Source organism: Polypterus senegalus, chromosome 17 (assembly GCF_016835505.1).
Source record: "Polypterus senegalus isolate Bchr_013 chromosome 17, ASM1683550v1, whole genome shotgun sequence".
Classification (NCBI taxonomy): Eukaryota; Metazoa; Chordata; class Cladistia; order Polypteriformes; family Polypteridae; genus Polypterus; species Polypterus senegalus.
Genome location: NC_053170.1, coordinates 78,507,000 through 78,519,552, shown reverse-complemented (window position 1 = coordinate 78,519,552; position 12,553 = coordinate 78,507,000). Strand labels below are relative to the sequence as shown.

Below are 12,553 nucleotides of genomic sequence, written 5' to 3'. Positions count from 1 at the left end.
TGCAGCTACTTGACTACGGAAGCTCCTGACCATTCTTGTGATTTTGGAAATCTGTTGTGAGTGATGCAACAGCGGATAGGCAATTTTTCTACATTATGCAGTCCAGTGCTTAACAGTCCTGCTCTGTGAGTTTGCATAGTCTACCATTTCATTACTGAGTTGTTGCTGCTCTTAGATGCAATAACACCACTTACAGCTGAACAGGGCAGAAACAGCTGAGCAGAAATTTCTCACACAGATAGTGCCACATTTAAAGACAAAGAGTCTTCAGTATGACACATTCTACTGCTGATATTTGCTAATGGAAATGTCATGGTTATGTGCTTGATTTGATGCCCCTGTTAACAATGGGTGCAACTGAAACACTTGCAGTCAATAATTTTGAGGGGTTTCCACATACTTTTGACCATATAATGTACCTATGTTTCACAGGAAAATATGCTTTACTTATGGGTGACAGGTATGTGAAGAGCAAAGCAACACTGTGAACCCTAAGCTCTGAAAGATTAAACTTTAATAATTAACAATTGACAAAAAACTAATCAAAATAATTATCAAATGTTTAAATTTCTCTACAAAACCTTTGTTGAAGATTACTTTTTGGAATTCATCATTCTATAGTGGATACTTTTAATGTCTAAATTTCAGGAAATTTAATTGTTTTTCCATACTCTGTAAAGGGAATGTAAAAACCATCCATCCATTATCCAACCCGCAATATCCTAACTACAGAGTCAAAGGGGTCTGCTGGAGCCAATCCCAGCCAACACTGGGCGCAAGGCAGGAAACAAACCCCAGGCAGGGCGCAATCCCACTGCAAGGCGCGCACACACACACACACACCCACACAAGAACATACTTGGGGTAATTTAGAATCGGCAATGCACCTAACCTGCATGTCTTTGGACTGTGGGAGGAAACCCACGCAGACATGGGGAGAACATGCAAACTCCACACAGGGAGGACCCGGGAAGTGAACCCGGGTCTCCTAACTCCAAGGCAGCAGTGCTACCCACAGCACCACCGTGCCGCCCAGAATGTAAAATGCAGCACTAAATTAAATATAACAAATATGATTAAAAAAAAAAACTTTCTTTTAACCAGCTAAACTTCCCTTTTTGGTCTCAAGATTAAATCCCTATTTTGAATTATAGTTTCTGATGCTGAATTATAAAGTACCTTAGAAACTGCCAATATCCTCCATGAAAGTAAATCACTAAAGGCAAATCTGTAACAGGAAAAAAAAAAGTCAGTGGTGTATCAAAACAGATACAAGGCACAGTGCAACTTTATATTTCATACATGTATATAAATGCCTGCCTTTGAAAGGACATTTTTCTACTACTATGTTAAGAAAAAGCAATAATCTCCAACATTTGAAATTTCTAAATGTCATATTTCAAGTTTTTTTTTTATTTCTTGACTTGGAATCTGCAGTATATGAAGGCCCCACAAGCCTTATCTCTGTTTTCAACTACACAATACTGTAAAATGCTTTAAAAAAACATGCATTTTATTTCTAATAATAACATATGATTACATTATATTAGCATTATTAATTTTTAATATGACTCAGTGCTACAAAAATATTTAATAAACAAAACATAACAACTAAGTTTTTGATGAAGTCACTAGAATATTCTAAAAGTGCTCCAACTTTCAAACAGTTAATTAAATTTCCCAAATCATCTGAATTTTATACAATGTGTTCACAAGCATACAAAGGTACAAATACAATATAGCTGTGTGTTTGCACAAGTATTTACAAATGTGCCTTCAGAAGAGCCTTGGCTGCAGGTCTACTACAGCTTAGATTATACAGTATATGCCAATAAGAGTAAGCCTAGGGTATAATCCAGGCTCAGTACCTTGCTCTCTCAAAGTTTTCAAAGCAGACTTTTGTTCTCATATGTTCTATATCGCTCATTATTTAGTGTGTTCTTCACTCATACGGATACTTTTTTTTATCAAGATAGCATTAAATTGAATTAATTATTTATTTAATATTCACATATGGCTGCAAAGCCTCAGTTTCAGTGGCAATTTATTTGGTGCCCTAATGGTAAACCCCCTTAACTTATCCATATTTATTCATGTTTACATGCTAATTGGTTATTAGAGAAACCTTTGTAATTCCACTAGCAATACTAAAACCTGATTTAACCAGGATAGAAAAACAGGGGAATGCCCCCTGGCAACTGCATAAAAGGACAGGGAGCTCAGAGTCAGTAGTTTTAGGGGAGGAAAAAAATTACAGGTCCTCAGTTGTCTTTTTCACTAAATACACACGAAACGCTTGATGATTATGACTTCCTGAAGCAACAGATCCTCCTTTGCACAGCTATGAGCCCCATGGCCAAGGCCATTAGCTTTGGCTGTGGCAAAATGGTCCAGATTGACCTATACTGGGACAGGACCAGGACTTAGTAGACCTGATTCAAAGCTGGTTTCGTTTGAGTGCATTGTGGAAAAGCTTGCTATTGACACAATCTTGTCAGGGATAAATGAAGACCTTTGTGATGAGATGCTCCGGAGCAATGTCCACTCACTGCTGAACCTGATCTGCAGACTGGAGGGCACCAAAGCCACCTGAAAACAGAGGGGCTACCCTAACTTGGCACCAACTTTGACCCAACCATCGCATCCTCGCCTGCTGGCCAATCAACGAAGCTATGGGTTGCAGCCTCCACCTCCAACTTATACTCCATCATCTCCTTAGAGCAACGTCTGCTGCCACCCTCTACCTCAGATTGTCCTGCTCAAGACCAGGCTCCTAGAGTAACTGACGGAACTACAGGGGACACACGGACTGACCCCACGGGTAGAACTTGCTATTGTAGGAACCCCCAGCTGGGATCGCACGCAGGTGCATTCACTGTGCTCAACCAGGGCATCTGACTCTCTAGTGCCTCTTATCTACAAAGTCCATGGCTCAGGTATGTGGTTCTCAGGCTTCTCCCAGGATGGAGAAGAAAGACAATTTCAAGGTCACTATTTAGATGACTGTATGCAAAATCCAGGCCCTGGTGGACTCTGGTAGTGACCTCTGTGTAGTCTGCCATAGCTTGCTCTGGCAGATTATCTACACATATACAGACCGGGTTAATATTCACCATGTTCATGGAGACTTTAAAGAATATGAGACTATCTTACTCCTTCTGAAGTTTAAGAGGAGGAACTTTAAAGTATGGACCACCATATCAGACACTTTACCCTGGCCTCTTCCCACGTGTCCTAGCCACCTACAGGACTCCTCTCTCTACAGTCGAGAGAGTGGGACTCACTGCTGACAAGGCCATTCAAGGAGCCAGCTTAGAGAATACACCTGATTTGGGAAGGAAATGACCGATCACCTGAGGCTCCAGGACAACTGAAGGACTCTTTGCATACCTCCACAGGCCAAACAGCAGCTACAGGCCCCAGAAAAACAATGGCTGGAAAAGAGCGGGGTGCTGCATTGTGCCCAGGGGAAGCTGACTGAGTTTGCGCAATGGCAAAGGGCCGAAAGCAGCTTAAACTTTGCATTTAAAAAATCACATGTTGCAAATGCCTTACTATATGGAGGGGTAGGTCCTGAATTTAAAAAACACTATACTTGTTAATTAAGGATGATTCATTATATCGGGTGATTTCTCATTGAATAGGGGAATGGCTTATTAAGCAATTGGTGATCCAAAGCGGACATAGAGAGATGGTGACATGGAGAAGACCAGGGATCGCATTTGCCATTGAGAAGACTAGGGATCACATTTGAAAACTCTCTTAGTGGCTGAAAATGGTCCGAGATGTAGAACAGTTTTGTAAGTCTTGCCCTGGCTGTCAAGTTGTTTCTGCTCATAGACCCTGTAATGGCTCCCTTCTCACAAATACCCATTTTGGATGTCCCTTTTGAGAGTGTTGAATTAGACATGGTTGGCCCACTTACCAAGAGTAAGAATGGCTATGAGTACATGCTTGTGTTGGATCAGGTCCTAGTGTTGATCCTTTCTAACCCTCATAAATTTCAGGCAAAGTGGCTGGCTCCAGCATAATGGAGGAGTGTACAAGTCCTGTAAATTACAAGGTCAGAATACCTGACCGACAAAAGCCAATGCAAATCTTAGAGGTTAATTATTATGAAAGAGTGGCACTGACCACACAAGGTGATGGCCACATCAGCAGCAGTCTCTCAGGCAGAGGTTGCTATTGGCGATGATTTGATCAGGGCTGTGGAGTCGGAGTCGAGGAGTAGGAGTCGGAGACAATTTTGGGTACCTGGAGCAAAAAGTTAACCGACTCCGACTCCTACTAAATTTAAATGGGAATTAAAAAAGTAAGTTGAAATGTCCCAATTCACAAACAGTCATAATGAACTACTTCTCTGCTGTAAGAATAAAGCCCAATGCATGCAGTGCATAATGTTACCACAAAACGAACATGTCAAGTAACCATGAAGCATGCTTTTCATTGACTGTATGCGTCACTATATGGGATGTAATGCACAGGTAAGGTGCGGCACCGCTTTCCATTGTGTCGTGTTCCACTGTTACAGGGAACTGTGAACCTAATCTAAAGCCCCCCATACATTTACAGATGCGCTGCCGATTTTTCGGCCGTTCAACAAGTCATCACACGTCAAACGCCTGAAAAATCATCTGGTGTGTTCTCAGCTCCGTCGGTTCCCCTTCGCTATGCGCTAGTGAAGGGGGCCGAAGGAGCCGAGAACACAGATCTCCCTACCTGTCTCCAGCAGAGGCTCGTTCTGCTGATCAGCTGGCCGGTGAGTGACACAATGCACTAAACCTCCGGCTGGCTGACAGAGGAGACAGCCACTGCAGCAGACAGAGGCATCACATTACTTTGGATTGGGGCGGTGGTCGAGATTTTCGGCAAGCTGGATATGCCCGTCCATGTGGACTCCCGCAATCTGCGGCCACCAATCAATTGCCGCGATTGTACACGCACATCGGTCGGTGGCAAAATCGGCCACGGATCGCTGCGTATTTGGGGGCCTTACCTCTCGCTGATTATTAGGTAAATGTTTTTTGCAGGACTAGAGACACTTGTATAAGTGAAGGGAATAAACTTAAACTTTAAACCTGACTATAGGATTCAAACATGATTCATGATTTCCTTTAACTATAACTGTATTCCAAGTTTAATATAGGTTTTCCAGATATTGTTTTTAGTTCATATAGTTACTGTAAGCTTTTTTTTTGTTTTAAAAGTTAAAACTACCAAAGAATGTGGTTTGTATTTTTGAACCAATACATTTCCTGTTCCTGATTTTTATGCCTGCTATTACTATCCAGACACTTGTTTAAAAAAAAAAAAATTAAACAAAACCTTGTTTTCATTGTGTTTGTCTTTAATCTGGCATTATAGTAGAGTGTTGGCTTCCTAGCCAGTAGTTCTGTGGTGAAATGACATGTATGTTGCCTTCCTTTCCTTCAATGGATGTAGAAAATACATTAGCATAGTATATACATACAGAGGAGTCGGAGTCGGAAGATTTAGAAACTGAGGAGTCGGAGTCAGAGTCGGAGCATTTATCTACCGACTCCACAGCCCTGGATTTGATGGACAACCAGAAGGCTGAGTTGCTGTCACTAAACAGAAAGAACTCAGATGTCTTTTCGGCTGTGCCTGGACGGACTGAAATTGCTGAACACAAGATCATAACTGAACCTGGCATTAAAATACAGATGTGTCCGTATCATCTTTTGGAACCGATGAGTAAGGTGATATGCGAGGAAGTGAAGCAGATGTTTGAACTGGGTATAATTTGTGAAAGTAAAAGTGAGTGGCAAAGTCCAATTGTTCTGGTTCTTTTTGGTTCTGTATAAATTTTAGACATTTGAATTTTGATGTAAACCCAATGCCGCATATTGATGACTTGTATGAGAAAATAGGACAAGCCTCACATATTTCCACCCTGGATTACACGAAGGGATACTGGCAGGTACCCCTGGAGGCATCCAGCTGCAAGAAGACTGCATTTGCAACGCCGGAATGGTTGCTTGAATTCACCAGGCTCCCATTTGGCCTACAAAGTGAACTGTTTACTTTTTAGCAGATGATGTATCAGATTTTGCGACACCATTCCGAGTATGCTAAGGCCTATCCCAATGATGTGGTCATTTGCAGTAATGACTGGAGGTCTCATGTCAAGCGGTGTTTGACAGTTTGAGGCTGGCTGGGTTGACAGTTAACCCTAAGAAGTGTAAATTAGGAATGTTGGACACAAATTATTTGCAGTACTCTATGGGGAACGGTTTGATTAAACCTCAGTTGGACAAGGTGGGAGAAGTGCTTGCGTATCCACACCCAGAAGCACAGAAGCAGGTTTGTGCCTTCCTAGGACTCACAGGATATTACAGAAATTTCTTTCCAAAACTTCTTCACATATAGGGCTGCTCCTCTCACTGACCTGACAAAGGCTGAAAAAAACACACCATTGCCTGGACTGATGATTGTGAGAAGTCCTTCTCTGACTTAAAGGCTACTTTTTCTTCATTCACACTATTTGTTGAATCCAGACTGTTCTAAAGAATTTGTTCTGCAGACAGTTGTGAGTGCTTTTGGTTTGGTGTTGGTGCTTTCTCAATGTTTCAACCGGGAAGAACATTTCCTCATGTTTCTGAGCAGGAAGTTACTCCCCAGGGAATGTAACTACTCGACCATCGAGATGGAATATTTGGCAATTAAGTGGGCGGTGGAGGCCATCCTCTATTACTTGTGGGGCAGACGGTTTAAGTTAGCGACGAATCACACTCCACTCCAGTGGCGCTACTGACAGAAAGATATGAACCCCCGACTCACTGGGTGTTTTATTTGTTTGCAGACGTATGCTTTTGGCCCAGGTCTATGCACGTTAACGTGGATGTCCTCTTACATCTGGCAGAGCCCAGCTTAGACGGTCACTTTGTACATTCCGCTGTGAACCAAGCTGGGTGGAGGGGATGTAAAGTTTTTGAGACCCCGAAAGTCCACCATCTGCATGGTGCACTGAAACTCTGTCAAAGCAGGCAGGGTTTGCTTGTCTGCTGCCGAGGCAACCACAGGTTCACAGCCGTGCCAGTCAGCCGATGATTGAATATGGGAACTTTCTAATCTGGCCCTGTTACAGCAAGTAGGTCCTCCAACTTTCACGGAAAACTTGAGGGTTGGTGGCAGAATTGGTACTCAAGCCACCGTAAAAAAACTGACACTATTCCAGTGTGGTGCTGAGGTGTCATCTGCTGCACTCAGATCCCGATCCAGGTGGTTCATCGTGTGGTGGATACAGCAACGCACTATCAGCGCATTCTCCCAACCTCTCTCTCTCTCTGTTACTGCTTGTTTGCAGTGTCTGTGTGTATTAAAGTGGTAGCACTCATTTGAATAAAGACCTCGACTGTGGGTGTTTTGATTGGAATAAAGCTTGTTTGATTGGACTCTGCCTGTTCTGAATGGAATAAAGTTGGGTTTCCTGAAGCCTGTGGATTCAGCGTCTTCTCTTGGTTGCAAGACAGTGACTTGCACGTATGTACACATACAGTAGTCACATACTTCACTACTGTGAGTATGCACTATGCACATTTATTAAAGAAATCTTAACTATGACTTGTTTCCATTACCATACAGATGCTAAACCACGGTTTGAAAGAACATAATGTATATTATTTACTTACTATACCCTAGAGATGGATGAATAATATCACATATTGCACTGACACGGAGTTTTTTGGATTCCTCAGAGTCTTACTTACAGTCACATAACACATCTATATTAGACAGCTATTTGTCAGTCTCATCTTTTACTATTTTGCAAGCAATATAATTTGATCTAACAAACCTTGATCTGCATTATCTTTCAGTCTTCAAATTGATTTTTTTTTTTTTTGCAAAAGAAATTAAAAAAGTTATACTGTTACTGTAACCTTTTGTATTCAACATTTGTAGATCTAAACTATCTGATAATCTGTGGGTGTGGAAAGCATTCAGCAGAATAATTGTAACAAATTATAAGAAAGTAAATTCTTTTTATACCTTTTCTGCATATTTTTCATATTAAAAATGTTTCACATAATAAAAATAGAGGTAAATAAAAGTTTTGATCAGCTGTTTTGGTGTGACATAAATAGTAAAAGTGACACGTTTAACTTACTGCTATGTATATTTGCTTATACCTTGTAATACACATCATGGATATCTGAGAATATTTACCTTTTTTTTTCTAAAGTAAAAAAGTTGCAGTCATTTTTCCAAGGTATCCCGTGGGATCCTTAAAACAATCCTTTACACCTGATTTTAAAACACAATGAAGTAAGCAGTCTTTAAAAACCGACTTTTCGGTTACGACGCACGATCACATGCACCATAGCAAACTGTTTTACACGCTACATACAGCAATTCGCATCCACGACAAACATGCGCCTTCCTAGATGCTCCTGCAGGAACACGGAAAGTCTACGTGAGTCACAGGTGCATCTGGACTGTGCAAAGATGTTAATTTTCTCCCTGTGCTTAAAAATCATTAAAAAACCGGCCTGATTATGCGGCGTATGGTACGCCGTGGGTTGGCTAGTACTTGATAATGGACTTATAAACTTATTTTAAAATTAAGTAGATGATTAGTTGTCATACTTTTTTTTCTGTGACATTAAACACTGACCTGAATTCATGTAAGAGCGCCTCTATCTATGGCTACATAGGTGGATTGACTCATACAATACAGAAGCCCATTCCATACGTTTGCACACTTGTAATGAAATTATAAAGGTGATCTTAGACTTATCAGTGGCTTATGCTTATGGCTGTAGGTCAAATACTAATTGACAGTGCAACTATTCAGGTCCCTTGAGTAATGTATGCAGAATTTGGATTTCTTTTGCCTGTTAAGGCACTGCTGTTTTTTGTGTTTCTGAAAGGAACTAAACTCCACTAACAGCTGTTAAACTGTAATATCATTTAACTGTGCCTGTAAGCCTCGAAGGTATTTCCGTTAATTGTTTGATTTCTGAAAAACGTATTTGTATTTCTTGGCAATTGTCTGTGCACTTTGTGGCATAAGGTAAATGGAGAGCCCCATCAGTCATACCGGCTGAACCTGATTCAGAACACTGTAAGAGGGACGATTCCTGGGTCTGCCCCCGCCTTCTTCTATGCAGCATCACCATTAAACAGATAATACAATTACTTATTGAAATGCAAATTTTATATGCTTTTATTTCATCCTATCTTTTTGACAGAGATAAATACAAGTATACCATGTTTTCATTTAATTCTAAATAAAATATTGTTTAAAAGTAAGAATATTATGTTAAACAAAAAAATAAAGTCTTCTGCCTCAATATAAACCTTCTGAAACAGATCAAACACGGACACACAAATCAATTTCTACAATTTTATACTAACCCCGTGTATTAAATTCCGCTGGCACTGCTTATCTGCTATAATTTCATACCTTTGGATGGGTTAGATGGCAGATAAATGTCCAACTTTTCTCCTTCTGTCTCCCCGTAAGGAACATTTAATAATGTCTGAAACATGCTGCGGGCAATCTCTGTACCTATGAATTTGAAAAAAATAAATAAATAAAACTACACTCAAGAGTTTCACATTAAACTAGATTTCTTTTGAGAAAAATGAAAGTAAACAAAGGTAAGTAAATTCTTAAAATGATTAAGAATGCACGGCTGCAGCTACAACAGCAATAGTGACTCCTCAGCATGTTATGAAATTAATGTATATACTGTATTTGCACTAATAATTTCATTCTTGGTTTCTTCACTTTTCACTTACATTAGAAGCTCAACTTCAATAAAACTATTGCCTTATGTAATTTACTCACTTTCAGAATTAAAAGTAGCAAAGGTAGCAGTCCCATAAAAGCAAACAGCGTTCGTAGTTTTTTTTTTTATTGTCTTGGAAATTCACCGCAATACACACAATAGAAATCAGAATGAGTTAAGATAAAGTATATTAGTTTGCCACATTAATTTACCTTCTAAAGTGAAGCATATTTTATAAATTAAAAAAAATAACTGCCCCACTCTTGTTTTTTATAATGGAGCAAATGGGCACCTGGGCCTTGAGACGTACCGAATACTGTACATCCACTTTGAAGTATTAAAGTTTTACTTTAACAAAATATGCTTTCTGCGTTTCTTTGGCATGCTTGTGGCATCAAAAGTAAACTTGAAATAATAAATGTTATTATAGATTCTTGGTACTATTTTCTGGAGGTAAGGATATGTTTCTTGCTTACTTGTCTGCCATCCCCAACCAAGCCCCCTTTGTCAAGTTACAGGTGCCGGTCATAAAATTAGAATATCATGACAAAGTTGATTTATTTCAGTAATTCCATTCAAAAAGTGAAACTTGTATATTAGATTCATTCATTACACACAGACTGATGTATTTCAAATGTTTATTTCTTTTAATTTTGATGATTATAACTGACAACTAATGAAAGTCCCAAATTCAGTATCTCAGAAAATTAGAATATTGTGAAATGGTTTAATATTGAAGACACCTGGCGCCACACTCTAATCAGCTAATTAAACTCAAAACACCTGCAAAAGCCTTTAAATGGTCTCTCAGTCTAGTTCTGTAGGCTACACAATCATGGGGAAGACTGCTGACTTGACAGCTGTCCAAAAGACCACCATTGACACCTTGCACAAGGAGGGCAAGACACAAAAGGTCATTGCTAAAGAGGCTGCCTGTTCACAGAGCTCTGTGTCCAAGCACATTAATAGAGAGGGGAAGGGAAGGACAAGATGTGGTAGTAAAAAAAGTGTACAAGCAATAGGGATAACTGCACCCTGGAGAGGATTGTGAAACAAAACCCATTCAAAACTGTGGGGGAGATTCACAAAGAGTGGACTGCAGCTGGAGTCAGTGCTTCAAGAACTACCATGCACAGACGTATGCAAGACATGGGTTTCAGCTGTCGCATTCCTTGTGTCAAGCCACTCTTGAACAAGTGACAGCGTCAGAAGCGTCTCGCCTGGGCTAAAGACAAAACTGCTGCTGAGTGGTCCAAAGTTGTGTTCTCTGATTTCCAAAGGAAATGCAAAATTTACTTTCATCAAGGTCCCAGAGTCTGGAGGAAGAGAGGAGGCACAGAATCCACATTGCTTGAAGTTCAGTGTAAAGTTTCCACAGTCAGTGATGGTTTGGGGTGCCAGGTCATCTGCTGGTGTTGGTCCATTGTGTTTTCTAAGGTCCAAGGACAACACAGCCGTCTACCAGGAAGCTTTAGAGCACTTCATGCTTCCTGCTGCTGACGAACTTTATGGAGATGCAGATTTCATTTTCCAACAGGACCTGGCAGCTGCACAAAGTGCCAAAACTACCAGTACCTGGTTTAAGGACCATGGTATCCATGTTCTTGATCGGCCAGCAAACTCGCCTAACCTTGTATTGTGAAGAGGAAGATGCAATTCACCAGACCCAACAATTCAGAAGAACTGAAGGCTACTATCAGAGCATCATGGGCTCTCATAACACCTGAGCAGTGCCACAGACTGATCGACTCCATGCCACGCCGCATTGCTGCAGTAATCCAGGCCAAAGGAGCCCCAACTAAATATTGAGTGCTGTACATGCTCATACTTTTCATGTTCATACCTTTCAGTTGGCCAACATTTCTAAAAATCCTTTTTTTGCATTGGTCTTAATTGATATTCTAATTTTCTGAGATACTGAATTTGGGACTTTCATTAGTTGTCAGTTATAATCATCAAAATTAAAAGAAATAAACATTTGAAATACATTAGTCTGTGTGTAATGAATGAATCTAATATGCAAGTTTTACTTTTTGAATGGAATTACTGAAATAAATCAACATTGTCATGATATTCTAATTTTATGACCGGCACCTGTATATTGAAATTCTGTTTCTTTGGCAGTTATGTTATGCCATGTCTTGTAACAACAGATAGAGGCCTGCTCAGATCATGTTATTATTTTTTCTAAATGATGCGTTCTTGCCTATTATATTCTATGTTGTTATTTTACATAATCTAAAAAGCGAGATTCATGCCAAGTGGCAGAACAGTAAAAAGCGCATATAATGGGTTTCAATGTACTTTGTACAAATAATACATCTGAATCTTACTGAATTTTCAACAAAAGCCTGAAATTTATGGAGGAGACATGGTGCACTCACACAATAAAAAAAATAAAATAAATAAGATAAAGTGAAAATGAAAAGGGCAGAGTGTGCAATAGAGCCTAACAATGATGAAAGAGATTGAAGCACCACAAACCATTCATCACATTTTTTTAATTTGATAAAAGAACAGAGAACAGCGTCTTTGAGTGAGTAAACCTAGACACTAATCAACTTGAAAATGCACAGGAGGAACATGCAAAATCCATGGAGCTGTGAAGCAGGAATAACTACTCCATGCTACCACTCTTCCTAATATTAAATACTAGCAAAATACCCGCGCTTCGCAGCGGAGAAGTAGTGTGTTAAAGAAGCAATGAAAAAGAAAAGGAAACATTTTGAAAATAACGTAACATGATTGTCAATGTAATTGTTTTGTCACTGTTGTGAGTGATGAGTGTTGTTGTCATA

The 12,553-nt window shown here is 39.9% G+C and overlaps 1 protein-coding gene across 2 annotated transcripts in view; it reads right to left on the bottom strand.

Annotated features, from left to right (window-relative positions):
- The window catches only part of afmid (arylformamidase), a 137,135-nt gene that overhangs the window by 88,037 nt on the left and 36,545 nt on the right, over positions 1-12,553 (bottom strand). For both annotated transcript variants that reach the window (XM_039739499.1, XM_039739500.1), the window contains exons 5-6: positions 9,428-9,532; positions 1,180-1,228 (exon numbers count right to left, since the gene is read on the bottom strand). In XM_039739499.1, the coding sequence (XP_039595433.1) occupies positions 1,180-1,228; positions 9,428-9,532 (154 nt within the window). The remainder of the gene's footprint in view (positions 1-1,179; positions 1,229-9,427; positions 9,533-12,553) is intronic.